At 38.2% G+C, this 14,349-nt stretch overlaps 1 protein-coding gene across 7 annotated transcripts in view; it reads left to right on the forward strand.

Annotated features, from left to right (window-relative positions):
* Window positions 1–14,349, forward strand: part of VWDE (von Willebrand factor D and EGF domains) — a 41,548-nt gene that overhangs the window by 12,518 nt on the left and 14,681 nt on the right. For all 7 annotated transcript variants that reach the window (XM_064444523.1, XM_064444524.1, XM_064444519.1 and 4 more), the window contains exons 6-16: window positions 521–610; window positions 1,966–2,110; window positions 2,792–3,006; window positions 3,329–3,402; window positions 5,397–5,670; window positions 7,036–7,244; window positions 7,673–8,658; window positions 9,669–9,805; window positions 12,641–12,796; window positions 13,403–13,507; window positions 13,878–13,992. In XM_064444523.1, coding sequence (XP_064300593.1) covers window positions 521–610; window positions 1,966–2,110; window positions 2,792–3,006; window positions 3,329–3,402; window positions 5,397–5,670; window positions 7,036–7,244; window positions 7,673–8,658; window positions 9,669–9,805; window positions 12,641–12,796; window positions 13,403–13,507; window positions 13,878–13,992 — 2,506 coding nt within the window. The remainder of the gene's footprint in view (window positions 1–520; window positions 611–1,965; window positions 2,111–2,791; window positions 3,007–3,328; window positions 3,403–5,396; window positions 5,671–7,035; window positions 7,245–7,672; window positions 8,659–9,668; window positions 9,806–12,640; window positions 12,797–13,402; window positions 13,508–13,877; window positions 13,993–14,349) is intronic.

Raw genomic sequence — 14,349 nt, forward strand, 5'->3', positions numbered from 1 at the left:
ACAGTAAATTCCTCAGCTTGAAAAAGATTATCCAGGCCCATAAGACCCGGAAAAAAGTAGAGTAAGAAGAGGAGGAGGGGGAGGAGATGGTTGTTTTGCATAACCTAAGATCCAATGGGCACTCAACAAAACTTTAAAAAAAAAAGTGAAACGGACAAAAAGAAGTAAAACCCCCCATATAATAAAGTACAGAATGCACTTCCACAAGATGTCATGGGGTGCAGGAATGCTCCTGGAGGGATTTGTTAAATCTGTGGAGACTTAGGTTCTTGTTAAACATGACTTAAAGGCCACATACAAACCATCAACAAATCTCTGCACCACTGGTGGTGTGCCAGGAAAAGGTCTTAGGATCCTAGATCTGTTTCTGTGTTTTTTCTTAAGCAGCGCCCCTGGCAATTGATAACTTCTGGTGCAAACAGATGACTGGGTGTGATGAATCTGTCAAAATGACGCATGATGGCTGGGTTTTGTCTACATTTGACCACTTCATACCTATTATGCTGGTTTTGCCCTACAGGTCTACTGTAGCAGTTCTGCTTTTTTCATGGAGAAGCCAGATATACGAAGCTCTTCTGTTGAGAGCAAGGAATTTTTTGCAGGAGTTAAGGTAATTTTGAAAGAAAATAATGTTTTACTTTATCTAGTAAGAATCGTTCTGAGTATTGCTACAACAGTGAGTCCTCTGACTAGAAGGCACTCAAGAGGTATTAATTGTGAATAATAGAGCATGTTGTTTGCTGTAGCGAACAAATTTGTCAAAAAGCAGAAGAGTCAAAGTTGTTTCTGTTTCCCATGTACTCAAGGTGCAGGAAGGCTGAATCGGCAACTTGCACACGTAGCAAAAGCCTTGATTTCCAGCGGCTAGAGTTGACTCTGAATCTGCATTTATAAACTAGGAGGACCACGGCTCAAGACGTGAGCCCTGGCATGCTGTTGTTCATTATATTTAACTGCTTCTGACTTACCTGGAAAGATTTTGGCCTCTGCCAACAGGCTTTCCCAGCACATGGCTCACAGGATAGCCTAGGCCAGGCCCTCTTCCCAGCTGGCCACAGGGGTAATGGAAGGGTGAGGCCAACCTGGTCTGAGCTTAGAGAGGGAAACTGGGACATGGGCTGTGCTGTGCCACTTGGTCAGCGGCCAAATTCCAAGCTCATTTTAATTCCTACGGTGGATATTGCTATAGGGACCCATTTGTTGGCCAGGAATGGGACCCCAACCCCAAAAAGATACACTGCATGTCATTACATGTTGGGAATAGTCCTGTTGACTTAAGGATTTGCCCTTCATAAAGTTAAGCCTCAACTTATGTTTCTGCAGGATCAGGGCCCAGACATTTCTCATGTAAGTGCAAGTCTGTAGTGCACGCTGCAAAGTATGAATGCACTATCTTTGTTTTCCTGTGAGGCTGTGTGCAGGATTTCACCCCATGGACAATGCTCAGTTGTAGGCCTCTGCTACTGATCTCTAGTTGCATTTTTGATTACACATCTATAGCGAGCTGTGTTGCAAGTTTACGGAGAGGAATCCCAGGAGAAATAAGGCGCTTCCAAATTCTTTTGGAACGTTGTTGCCTGTAGGTAGCTTCCCCCTCCCGTCCGCCCAGACAATACACCAAAGTGTGTGTATTTTAGCTTCCAGAAGTTACCCAGAGAATGCATTTTTGTGGTGTTAATACGGTTTGCTAATTCCTTACCTTTCTAGCTATCCTTTACTCTTGCCTTTTCCTTTTCCTTGCCCCTTATTCCCACCTCTTCAAGACTCTTGCTACTGTGTCATCGTCTTCTCCCCAAAATGCTGCTGCTCTTCAGACCATCTAAGTAAGCCCGATCAAGTGGAGCAGGACATGCCCCATACCATTCCATGTCTTTTGTTTGTTATACTGTACTCCTAGATGATAGTAAGCAGTGCTGTAGTCTACTCACAAAGCTTGCATTTTAAGTACAATTTCTTCTATGCTAGATATATCCAGAAACATATGATATATCAGAAGATGGGAAGGAATACAGACTGGCAATAGAAAGTAGCATTCCTATTCCTTGTCCTGAGTTTAGCCAGTTTGAAAGTGACTGCAAAATCTCACTAACATTAAATACTTTTGACGAAGGTAAGTATTGTCCTGATTTTTGTTGCATTTTGTATGTTTACTATGTTTTTCTAAATGTTCCCACTGGTCTCCTTCTTTGGAGAGGCTGTTACAATGTAAAATAATTTCTAAAATGTTAAAACAAAATATTCACAGGCAGTATGTACTGCTGCTGAAAGTACGGAAGAAGGTGTCCATAATCCATTACTTGTTGAAGTTAGCAGGTGTTTTTGGCAGCTGTGGATATCGGAGCCATATTCTTTAACTTTAATAGGTAATACAGGAATACTTGCAAAGTTTATAATTCAGTTCATTTGTTGACCTGTGTGTTGCAAGTATTGTATATGGCGTTGTGAAGTCCTCATTTTTTTACTGTTTTTACTGTTTTCTGTAGTACTTTCTTAAGCACAAGTCCTGTGGACCCCAGGAGGAGCCTTGCCTATGCAGACAACCATTTTTATGTCCCATAAGCAAGCCTATCATGATTTCCATTTGTCTATCAAACTGGAAAATTCAAAACCATTTTCTTGGGTGTGTGTATGGAGATATAGAGAGGGGGTTCTGCATGACCAAACCCAAGAAAAATGCATAATTATTTAATTTATTAAAAAGTTCATAAATAAGTATGTATATTAACAGGAGTATACAAAATATTATTTACTTAGAGGAAAACTCACTAATGATGTGTTTTCATTAAAACAGGTAAAGAGCAGTTAGGTTTAAACTTGGCTCTTTCTTCTTGTCATGTGGATCTTCTCCAGAAACCCTGCAATAATGGAATCTGTAGTCAAGCCATAATTTATTTCACTGCTGTGACAGACTTCATGCAGGATGGAGACAGAATTACCAGAATTGCAGTTGAACCTATATCCAGTGAGAATTTCCTGTGGAATGGCTATGTTCCAGAAAGCACACAGGTTGAAAATCTTCATGTTAAGCTCTGTAAACTGGCCAGAAATGTGGCTGATGTTAATGAAGTTTCTATTTCAGTTGTGACTTGCTGACTCACACCAAGATTTCTGTGTGGTCAGTTTTCCTTGTTTTATTTTCATTGAAATGTTGTGTTTTCATTTAAATTTTTTTTTACATTCTAATATTGATATCACTACTCAGATTGATTAAAAGTATAATATAGTATATTTATTAGACTGTAAACTAGTATCATAAGATAAACAATGTGCCTGAGTCTGTTCATTTCCTAATCTGACATGGCTTACTATGTGCTTCTTTGTTTTGAAGATTATGGTAAAGGATCTACCCACTGCCTACTGCTACTCATTTACTGACCCTCATATAATTACATTTGATGGAAGGTAATCACTGGATTGCTCTTCTTAATTTTAAGTGTGTTCGGATTTTTTTTGTGAGTGTGTTTTGGGGTGTGATTTGTTTGTTTATTTAGTTATCTATCTTTCTATTTATTTCTTTAAAATCTGTGCTGGTGATAGAAATTAGCTGTAGTTTTCCACAACTGCACTCTGTATTTTACGTTGTTCCTTGGAAAATAAGGATAAATGTGCTTAAGTTAGTAAAAGCTTGCCAGTCATTATGATCTTTGTACTATTTGTATTTCTAAATGCAAATTTTGGGGTTGTGGCAGAAGAGTGAAGCAAATGGACTTTTTTCCTTTTCAGAGGAGTATGCCAAGAGACAAGTGGTTACTGAACAGTCTGACTATGAAAGATCCAAACGTTATTAAATATGAACAATGATAAAATGATGGATTAGGCAAACTGTTTTAATGCAAAGGTCTTTCCAATCTACAGCACAGTTTCCCTATTTCTGGATGTCAGTGTCTGGATCCTTGTAAGGATCAAGTTGCTAGAAGCTGTCTGCTGTCTAACACTGTGCTGAGTTCATTAATGGCGTTGCAAGTGACATCACTGCTGTCACTTGCACATCACTGACCTTCTTTCTGAAGTGAAGACAGCTTCCTTGGCTGCAGCTGGCATGTTTTTGGTATGCTTCTGTCTTTTAAAGTGTTTCTAATTCATGGAAGGCGTCAAAACAAACACAGGTTCCACACTTGGGACTTTTATATTCTCTGCTCAGCAGAAGCACATTCCTTCAAGTGGCAGGGTGAGGAGGATATGTTGCCTCCAAATAAGGATGTTCAGCCCACACCACCACTGTTATTGTGAACTTGATAACAGAAGGGGAAAAGACAAGTTGTAATTGCTTCTCTCATAGCACTGTGACTAAAATCACTGGGGTTATCCTGATCTTGCAGTTCCTCCTTTGGTGGAAATTACAGGGATGGCTTCACTGTGCATTTTAACCATCAATGCATTGTGATCAAGCTTTCTTATGAAGCAGTGATTTACTGTGATATGGTCTGGCTGGAAGCATGATGCTGTGGGGAAAGAACTTTCTTTTTAAGGGTAGAGTCGTTTGCTACTTTATTTTACAAATTGAGGAAACAAATAGAAAAGGAACTGTCCTTATTGAATCATGGGTAATCCTATGCAGTCCCAGTAGGGTAGCCATCTGCAGTTTGTCTGCTGGCCCATTGTACACAAAGCAAATCACCATTCTGCAATTAACTGTCAAATGCCATTTATAGCCAAGAGGCTGTTAAACTTGCAACAAAAGTTTGGGGTTTTTTCTTTCTTCCCCCCCCTTCCTCACACTTCCCAGGGCTGAATCATTAAATTGGCTATTTTGACTTTGCTTTAGGGAACAGATGGCTAACCCTAAGGAAAAAAAAAGGAAGTTGCTATTTATGGTTTTCATCTTAAATAATTTTCATATCTCTGGGAATAAGCACTCCTCATCGCCATCTTAAAAAAGCAGACCTTTTAAAAAGTATGTGGCTTTCTAAATCATTTTGTCAAGGGTACGTATGCAGTTTTCAGCAGCTGCCCCCACACGCACACTGCTCTGCATCTTATTGCTCTTGCTGCATAGGTGTACTGCTGTAGAAACACAAAGGCTGAGTAGTAGCCTCCAGTTCCCTGTCATAAGCACTGTTTAAAAAGTGGCTTCATGTTATGTTCCCATTCACAACTATTGTCTACAAATACTCCACTCATGAGCCGCCTTTTATTCTTTATTTTTCTGCTGTAAAACAGGTTTAATTGTTTTGATTTAGAGCTGCACAGGGAAAGATATGATGGTGTTTGTTCAGAACAAAGTTGTGTGTTGGTTTGTGGGCTGTACTGCTTGGTTTTTCTGATGCAGGAAAATGAGTTGCAATATCAAGGTTCACCAAATATTAGAAATCCGTTTTAAGATAAAGTTGTTGACCTGTGTTGATAGAGTTATATTGTAACCAAAGTGAAATCACATGATATTCTTTTGATTCCAGGATCTATGACAATTTTAAAACAGGAACATTTGTTCTCTATAAGAGTACGTCTCGAGATTTTGAAGTTCATGTTCGCCAGTGGGACTGTGGAAGTCTTCACTACCCAGCATCCTGTAACTGTGGCTTTGTTGCCAAAGAAGGAAGTGACATAATTGCATTTGACATGTGCAGTGGTCAGCTGCGTGAGTCACAGCCACACTTGTCTGTAATAAATAGAGACACAACAGGAAGCAATGTCAGAATCACTGAATCCTACCTAGGAAGAAAAGTAACAGTAAGTAGTTAATAATTGCTTGCAGAGGTAGCAGTTATCTCAGCGGTTATGTTTACCAATTCACACCAACTTCAGAACTAAAACATGTTTTATTTTCTGCAATTAAGCAATAGCGTAATGTTTATTTTACAATTGTAGGCCTTTGGCCAGTGTTTTGCTTGTAAATGAAGGCTGTTGTCCTCAAAACCAAGGTTGTGTCAACATACATACCTTTCTGGAACCATGTTGTCAATCACAGTATACAACCCTTGTGTGGAAGGCACAGTTTTTACACTCAGTACGCCCTTATTTAGCAGCCCTAACATTCCAAAATGAGATCTGTGTGCTCTGTTTTGCTCATGCCAGTGTCATATAGGAAGGTTGTGCATGCAGATAATTAAGTATGCCAAATGACATCCAGGGAATTAGAAGTGTAGATGGTTTCTCTAGAGAGTGTGGCCCTCAGATAAAACAGTCACATTTGCTTTTATAATTTCCTGTAGCTTTTCTTTTGTAGATAGAATCGCTGTAGGATTTCACTGAACTTCAAATGAAGCAGAACGTAAAAATTAAGCCCTCGGCTTTTTTGGTTTGGAAGGTGAGCCGTAAAAACAGTTATGCCTTCTCAACTTGGTTTTGGCTATTGGTATAAGACATTTTAAATATTTAAACTTCTGTCTGAAGCACCTCATCAGATATGAAATATTAAGACTACATTAGGCAATAAAGAAATTAAAAGGATACTGAGGAACCAGAAAAATTAAGTGACTTGCTTAGATTTGTACAGCAAGCTAACAATATAAACAGCATTTAAACTTACAGTGGACTTTGTTCTTGAGACTTTTAGTATTTCTTTCAAGAGATATTACAGTTACCTAAAATTAAATAGTAAGTATTTGAGACTATTCTGAGCTATCTAGAACACTTAGGATCAGCTTTGCAGGTAGCAAGTGACTCTATATTAAGCTACTGACATGGAATCGTGTAGCTGACAAAAAGAAAGCTGAGACAGGAAAAGAGTTTATTCATATTACCAGAATCATCCCTTTCCATATGTTAGCGTGTGAAGAGTGAGCAGCCCAGCTGATCTTTGATTCTCTGTGGTTCCACAATACACCTGCTAATGATGGATGAAGTTTATGGACCTATAGTGCACTGCCTAGCCGCCTGCTAAGTTTGAGATGTGTAGGGTTTTTATTTACAGGGCTTCATGAGAAGAAGAAATAAAGAATTTTGTCTGATTCAGAATAATTAGGCAAGAATTTAACGGAATGTCTTTACATGCCTGGCTTTTCCCATTTGTTCCTTGCCAACAAACGTACCTGGTTTTAGTAGGTAAAATAAAAATCATGTTTCTCATGATGATATCATCGATCTCTTTTTTAGGTTTTGTTTTCTTCTGGAGCTTTCATTCGTGCTGATGTGAGTGAATGGGGAATGAGCATTACACTTAGGGCACCCAGTTCAGATTACAGACATACAATGGGACTCTGTGGCACCTTTGATGGAAGTGCAGAGAATGACTATCACACTGCAAGTGGGGTGGAAATCCCAAACCATGCTAATGTTCCTTTTTCTTTTATTAAGGAATGGAGGTAACAGAATGCTTCTGTTTCAATCAAATGTCCTCACTTTTGGTTCAACTCTTCCTTCACATTCTTAAAATCTTGTCAAAATGATAATTAAAAAAAAACTTCCTGAGTTTTTAAGTTGTTAGAATGCCATCATTTCAATTTCAATTTTCAAAGAAAATTGAAACTGAAGTGCCAAATTGGTATTTAAGTAGTGTGATGTAAGGTTTTGAACAAAGCATCAAGGTATGCAGAAAATATCCACTCTTAATTCTTCTATTATAAGTTACTCTCATGGTTTTGTGATTTAACTGGTCTTTAAATATAAGCTGCGGACTCTGCGATTTGTGCTGTAGAAGTACGAAACAACAAAAAGCAAAACAAAAGTTAATGCTTTACTAAAACAATGAAAATAGTTCAGATGCAGTTTCATCTTTTTCTTTCTTCTCTAGAATTTCACCAGGAGATAGCTTGTTTGACAAGACACCTACTTCTTTAACATCTTCTAGAAAAATAGCCTTCTGTGACTGCGCACTTGAAGATGCTGGATTATATCAACCAGTGAATAAACCAGAGACAGTTTCTCAGGCAGAACTTCCTCTGTCTTGTAAAGAAAGTGAAAATGGTAGATTTCTTTCTTTGATACCAGACCTGGATGTCACTGCGGAGTATCTCGGTCCTGTTGATCTTGTCAGAGGCTTAAAGAAACGTTCATCTGCACATCACATGGATTCATTTACACTTCTGCAGAGGAAGGATAGTCAAACCAAATCCCATGAAACATCACTAGTAAACACACGTGTCTCTACAACCTTGGTGGGAAATACCAGTGTAGAAAGAGAAGAAACTTCAAGCTCAGGCAGTAGAAGAAATTCTGTCCATTACAGTAGTCATCTTCACAGAAGTCCATCTGTGATAAGCAGGGGGAAGCGCCAAAATTATTATGAATACGATCCAGTATTTCTATTCCAAAGTCTTAGCCAAACAGACTTAGAGGGATATAGTTATTTTTTCCCAGAGGACCATGCCACTGACACAGACCAAAAGTTTCTTCCTTCTTGGCCCACACAGTCTGGCCTCACTGAGTCTAGCGCTTTGTTACTATGCCAGCAGGCAATAGCTAATTCCAGTATAGGAAGATCTTGTGGCGGCCTTCTTGGCCGGCGAATAGAGGATGCAATCAATATGTGTGTTAAAGATTTGCTGCTGAAAGATGACCTCAGTTGGGCAGAAGCTTCCTTAGCTCTTCTAGAGAATGAATGTGAGAGAAGAGTTTTAGAAGAAATAAATTTCAACCGACAGGAACTTGAAGGGTCGGTTGAGAGCCTTCTTAGTGCATTAAAGTGTCCCAGTCTCTGCAGTGGTAATGGGGAATGTACAGAATGGGGCTGTGCATGTTTTCAAGGCTACAGCTCATATGACTGCAGCATACTGTCTGGTAAGTGGGGTGAAAACAGTGAAATTCACTTAATATTCTTAATGTTTGTGCAACATGCATTTATTCTGCTGCCTTTCCCTCTTTCTTTTGTACGCTGACAAGGGTTCCATACAGCGGCCCTGTTCATTATCCAGCAATTTAGTTCCATGATAATACAGCTGTAATTGTTTTTTCTTCAGCCTTCTTGTTTCCGAAGGGCAAAACACAGCCTTAGTTTCTAGTACGTCAGATTTTAAAAATGTACCACTTGGTGAGTTTGCAATCCAGAGTATTGCCCCAAATGATTAGCTATGTTTTCACACACTGTTTTCTTCAGGGAAGATCTGCCACATCCACCTATTCCCTAATTTTTTATAGTCTATGTGATCCTGTTTATTAGTTGTAAGTGGGATGTTTTTCTCTTTGGCGATGTTACATCTCTGTAAGCTGTTAGGTGGGGTGGGAGCAGAATTGATGGTGAAGAAAAAAGAACTACAGCAAATAGAGCTGGGCAGGGTTTTTTTTCAGTAAATAAGATGTTCACTAAAAATTTAGTTAAGCAGGTACACTGGAAAAATATGAAAAGTACTACAAAAGTCAAAACGCTTTCAAAACAAGACGTGTTGATATTCTGTTTTGCAATGGTGTTTTTGTTTTAGTGACCTATTTAAAAGCAAGTAAAGAGGTGAAAGAATAATAAAAAGAAATATTTTATTCCTCTTGAAGTAACATAAACTCGTTTTGCTTCATAAAAGCTATTTTTGAGTGTTCTAATCTGTCAGTTTATTTCCTGAAATAACTTCCACCTGAGATGTTTTTGTTCAGCCTTAGAAGACAAAAGCCTAGCTTTAAAGTTAAGATTCATTTTAACAATAAAAAATGTTTCTGTTTATGCCTTTCTTCAGCTGGGTCCAGATTTTGTTATTTACAAAGTTTTCTTAATTGGAGAGAGAAATAAACGTATTGCTTAATGTAAATGCATATGAATGAGTTAATATACTGACATTCATTGCATAATCTTTACTTTGAAGACCAGGCTCCAGAAATTACAGAGCTGGAGAATGCTGGGCTCTGTGATATTCGACAGTATCACTGCACATCAGTGAGAGCTTTTGGACGTGGCTTCAGGGAGTCACTGAATCTGAAATGTGAAATTATCAAATTACAGGTAGGTCTCCCTGAATAGTAACAACTAGATTTTAAACTTTCTGGAGAACAAGGGGAAAAAATGTCTAACATATTATTCATTGATGCGGGCACAACCCAATGCTTTAGTAGAAGCAAAAAGCAAGGGCACTCAGCACTTTGCAGCAGACACTCAAGTCTTTGCAAGATTGCCGGCTTCTCCATGATAAGAGAAATACAAAACATAATGGGAATGTTCAGCAGCCAAGAGGGAGATAACAGCATACGGCCGCTATCCATCAGAAAAGGGCAAGGGCAGCCCTATTAGCAACAATCAGTACATCATTGTTTGGGTTTTTTTTTGGAATGCTTATGGAGAGGAATTGAAGTACCACTTCTTTGAAAAAGGACAGCACGGTTAAAGACATTACTAGATTTCTGTCTCAAATCTAAGGCTTGAAAAAGCCCTTCTATAAATGTAATAAATCTGTTACTAAAGGAGAAAGGCATTTTTGATGTGTTGTCCATTTCCCTGGGTTAGAATGCCATGGCTATTTAATGATATATGTCAGCTTTTATACCCGGGGTTTTATTGCACTGTAAACTAAGAAGAATCTCTATAGAGGGGCCGTTGTTACTCAGACCTAGAATTTGTTCAAGACAAATTTACAAGCAGATTACAAGCGTTAGCCTGGAATAAATAATCGGCAATTACAAGTTTTTATGTCATGTTAGACCTGAGCATAAAAAAAGCTTCAAAGTAAAACTGGGTTTCATTGATGTGGTGATGGTGGTGGGGTGGGAGGTGGCGAAAAGGCAGCCATTCAATGGAAAAATTTTGTTCTTCTGACAAAAATTTTCCTTAGCTAGTTCCAGCAGATGCTAAGATTTGACAGATTAAACAATGTTCAGTATAGATTTTTCTTAAACACAACATGTATCCACTCCTCTGCGAGTTAGCTTGAAATGGTAAAGTAGAGAGTAAGTTTATACTCTATTAGGTTAAAAGACTTTTAGACCAAGCTCACAGTGAGACAAGTATTGGGAGTTCACTTATCACGGTTTGAAATATCTCAGTTTTAACTCATGGCAAGATATAACACTCTTTGTGGTGGTGTATTTGGTTCCAAACTGCAAAAACTTTCTGTTTAGTCACTTCTGTTGATCTTGTCGCTGACAAGAGCTGGGTTAGAAAATGAACACTACTGCTGTTACCTGCAGTTGAGGAGGAAGCTGAGAATTTTTTCCTTGCAAATACAAAAGAAAGGATGTTCGGGGCTTTTTTGTTTTGTTTAGTTTTGTTTGTTTAATTTTCAGGCTGGAGTAATTGTGACTTCATGGAAATGTCAGTGGACTTGCAACAGTATAGATCTCCATGTATTTTGAGATTAAAAATAAACAATCAAAATTTCATAGAAGAGGTATTTTGGCAGAATTTAGAGCTAATACACAGTGATTTTTTTTCTTCTTTTATATTTTCACTTTTGAAAGGTTAAATCAAATCAGTCGCCCGTGGGCTGTCCTGCCATGTTAGGAAGGATGTAGATCTCGTGCATGATACTAAAAGAGGTGTTTCAGAGAATTCTGTATTGAAGTACCTCACAGATGCAGGACTACTGCACATCTCTTGATAGGGGTTTGTGTAGGACATGGCCAAGGGACCTATAATTACACAGATCCAGAATTTACTAAGATTTTTGTAAAGGATGACAGTGTGTTTAACCTCCCCAAAATGAAAATACAGTTTTAGTTTCTTCTTATTTACATTGAACTGCAGAAGTAAGTTTTTCTATGAGGCTAACAGGCTATAATGCTAGTAATCGGAAGGTTTTTTAATTGGTTTTTGAAAGGGTAATATGTTCCTGAAAAAATTATCTGTACTTGCCTCCAGCTAATAACAAAAGGTTTCTGGAGAAATAGACTGCATCACATTTCAAAGGTTACAGTACTAAATGCACTCAAAATAACATGCTTAGAAATATTTAGCTGTTATACTTTTACTCACCCTTGCTGTGAATTCCTGAACTGAGTATAGGGTGAAAGGAAAGCTTTGGTTTTCAAAAAAATGTTTGGTTGGAAGAAAAATAGCTCATATGTCTTTTCAGCAAAACTTTTAATTTTTCTTTTTTTTTGTTTGTTTGTAAAAAAATAAATATGCAAGGCCTTACCAGCAGGTGACTCCCCATGTCAGGACTGGGACTGAATAAACGTCCCAGTAACTCAGAAAATGTTGTAGCTCAGTAAAACCTAGTCAAGCTCAAAATTATTTTGATCTTGCTGTTCTCTTGATTCTTAGTCTGTCTGGATTCTTACTCCACATCAATACTTTGGTCAAATAATATTATCATCCTTATTCTGTTACCGTGAACTGTCAAGGTAGATCTTTGGATGACTTGTCCTCACTGCAGTTCAGAAGAAAAGTCTACAGGGTTAATGGTGTAATCTATTGGCTTATGCAAGGGCTTAATGGCTAACTGCCAGTGTTCCCCCCTCACACCCAGAATGATACCCGAGCCCTGCCAAAAACCTCATCTGTTCCTATGACAAAAGCTTGTCCTGTGGGAGCAGAGATGGAGAGGAATAGAGGCACTTATACATCAAATCAGTGTTGCATAATCCTCCCATTACTCTCCAACTGGAAGAACTGTTTGTCCATGGCAATGCAGTTCCAAAGGGCTTTCTTTGCCTTTTCTTCCACAGTAGCATGCTTAGGTAGAAATCTGTGAGTGCAAATAATGGAATTTAATATTTCCCACTGTATTCTAATCTGGAGACGTTAAACTTGTTCAACCACTGTGCAATACATGTTTTTTTCTCTGATAAAAATATTTTCATAATGTGTTTCACTGAAAAACAGATTTTCTGTCTTAACATTTAGTATAATGATAGACAATGGATTCCTGGAGAACCTCTGACTATGCCAGCTGCCTTCCAAAATGCCAGGACTGTTGATTGCCAGTTACCAAATGATGGCCAGCAGTCTGATGTCATGGATCTGGTTGATGATAAACCCATTGCCAGGTGGCAAATAAAGGTACTTGCAGAAACTTCAAATATTCTCTTACGGATCTTCCTATTAAAATGAAAATATATTACATAGGTATTATCCTTTTTTTTAATGGTACTGATGGTGGAAGTCAGCTTGCTTAACTTGGGGTCTCAGTTTCATCACCTAAGCTTAAGTGATGAGTGCCATTTGAGAATGTTCTCCTGCAAGGGGGCTGGTAGATACAACCTAGGGCCTACAGAGACACATGTGCTCAAGAATACAAGTTTAAGGCCAGGTGATTGCCCTAGAGAATTTCAAATGACATTAGACACATTTTTGGGAAAATTGAGTTGACCCCAGTCTACAGGTACAAATCCCTCTGTGAGGCAGATATGTGACTCTTATTGAGTCAATAAGGTCAATAGAGCCTACACGCTATTCAATTTACCCTAAAGTAGACACCTACATGTGGTTGGTCAAATATCTGCCTAGACTTATTGGCAGGATTGATTAGGCTTCTGATGACTATATGAGAGTTTAAACATCTAAATGTAGGTGTCTATCAATGAGTGGAAGCTCATGGTAGCAGTCCACGCTGGTGATACGTTGATACCTGTGTGGGTTAATCCATTTTCACTGTACATCTTGCAGATTTCTAATGATGGATTCATTTATAGCAACTCTAAACCAATGACATTATATGATGGAGCCTGTCAGATATGTGAACCACAGGAATCTGGGTTATGTACATTAAAGGTATGCATTTCATTACTCTATGTTTATTATGAAAATATTCATCTTTTCAGGCTGAAAAAAAACTAAAAAAAATCAGCAGAACATACCCTGTTCTTGTTTCCAACAGAGATTTTCCATGCACAGAAATGATAAGTGCAGAAAGAGAAGCTGGGATGAGGCAATTTTGCATTTAAAAAATCAAACTAAAAGCACTTGATATAATAACCAAATAAAACCAAACATGCTGTCAGTTGTTTAGATTTACAAGCAACCTTAGTTGTTCAGAGGAAGTGTAGAGCAGATTAGATTTTATTTGACACTTTACAAATTCATCTAGATTTACTGTTTGATAATGAAAAATTAATGAATCACATTGTCATTTCTCTAAAAGGAGAAGACATGCAACATAGATGGACTCTGTTATGGTGAAGGTGATGCAAATCCAACCAGCCCTTGCTTACTCTGCAGACCTGACGTATCAAAGTTAACTTGGTCAGTTGTTGAAAGTAAGTTCTGAATAGTTGGGGGTTTTTAATAGCAAGAAGTTGAAAATCTACTGAGTTTTTAAATTCATGGAAATAGTGAAGTTTTAAGTTTAACTAGTTAAGTGTTTCATGTAAAGCTTAGTACCCGCTACTTTAGCTTGCAATTTGATCTTCATTTTCATCTGACAAATCTCCTAATTTCTGAAAATGGTATTTTGTTATCCAGACCGTACATGTAGAAGTCAGGCTTTTTTTTTTTTCTCTTGTCCTGCCCCCCATCCCATTAGCCATCACAAATGACTAATGAGAATTAACAATTCTCGGCCTAATTGGCACTTTGAAGTCTTTTGATATTTGGTGCAGCTACATCCACAAATG

The sequence above is a fragment of the Phalacrocorax carbo genome, chromosome 2, assembly GCF_963921805.1.
Source record: "Phalacrocorax carbo chromosome 2, bPhaCar2.1, whole genome shotgun sequence".
Lineage (NCBI taxonomy): Eukaryota > Metazoa > Chordata > Aves > Suliformes > Phalacrocoracidae > Phalacrocorax > Phalacrocorax carbo.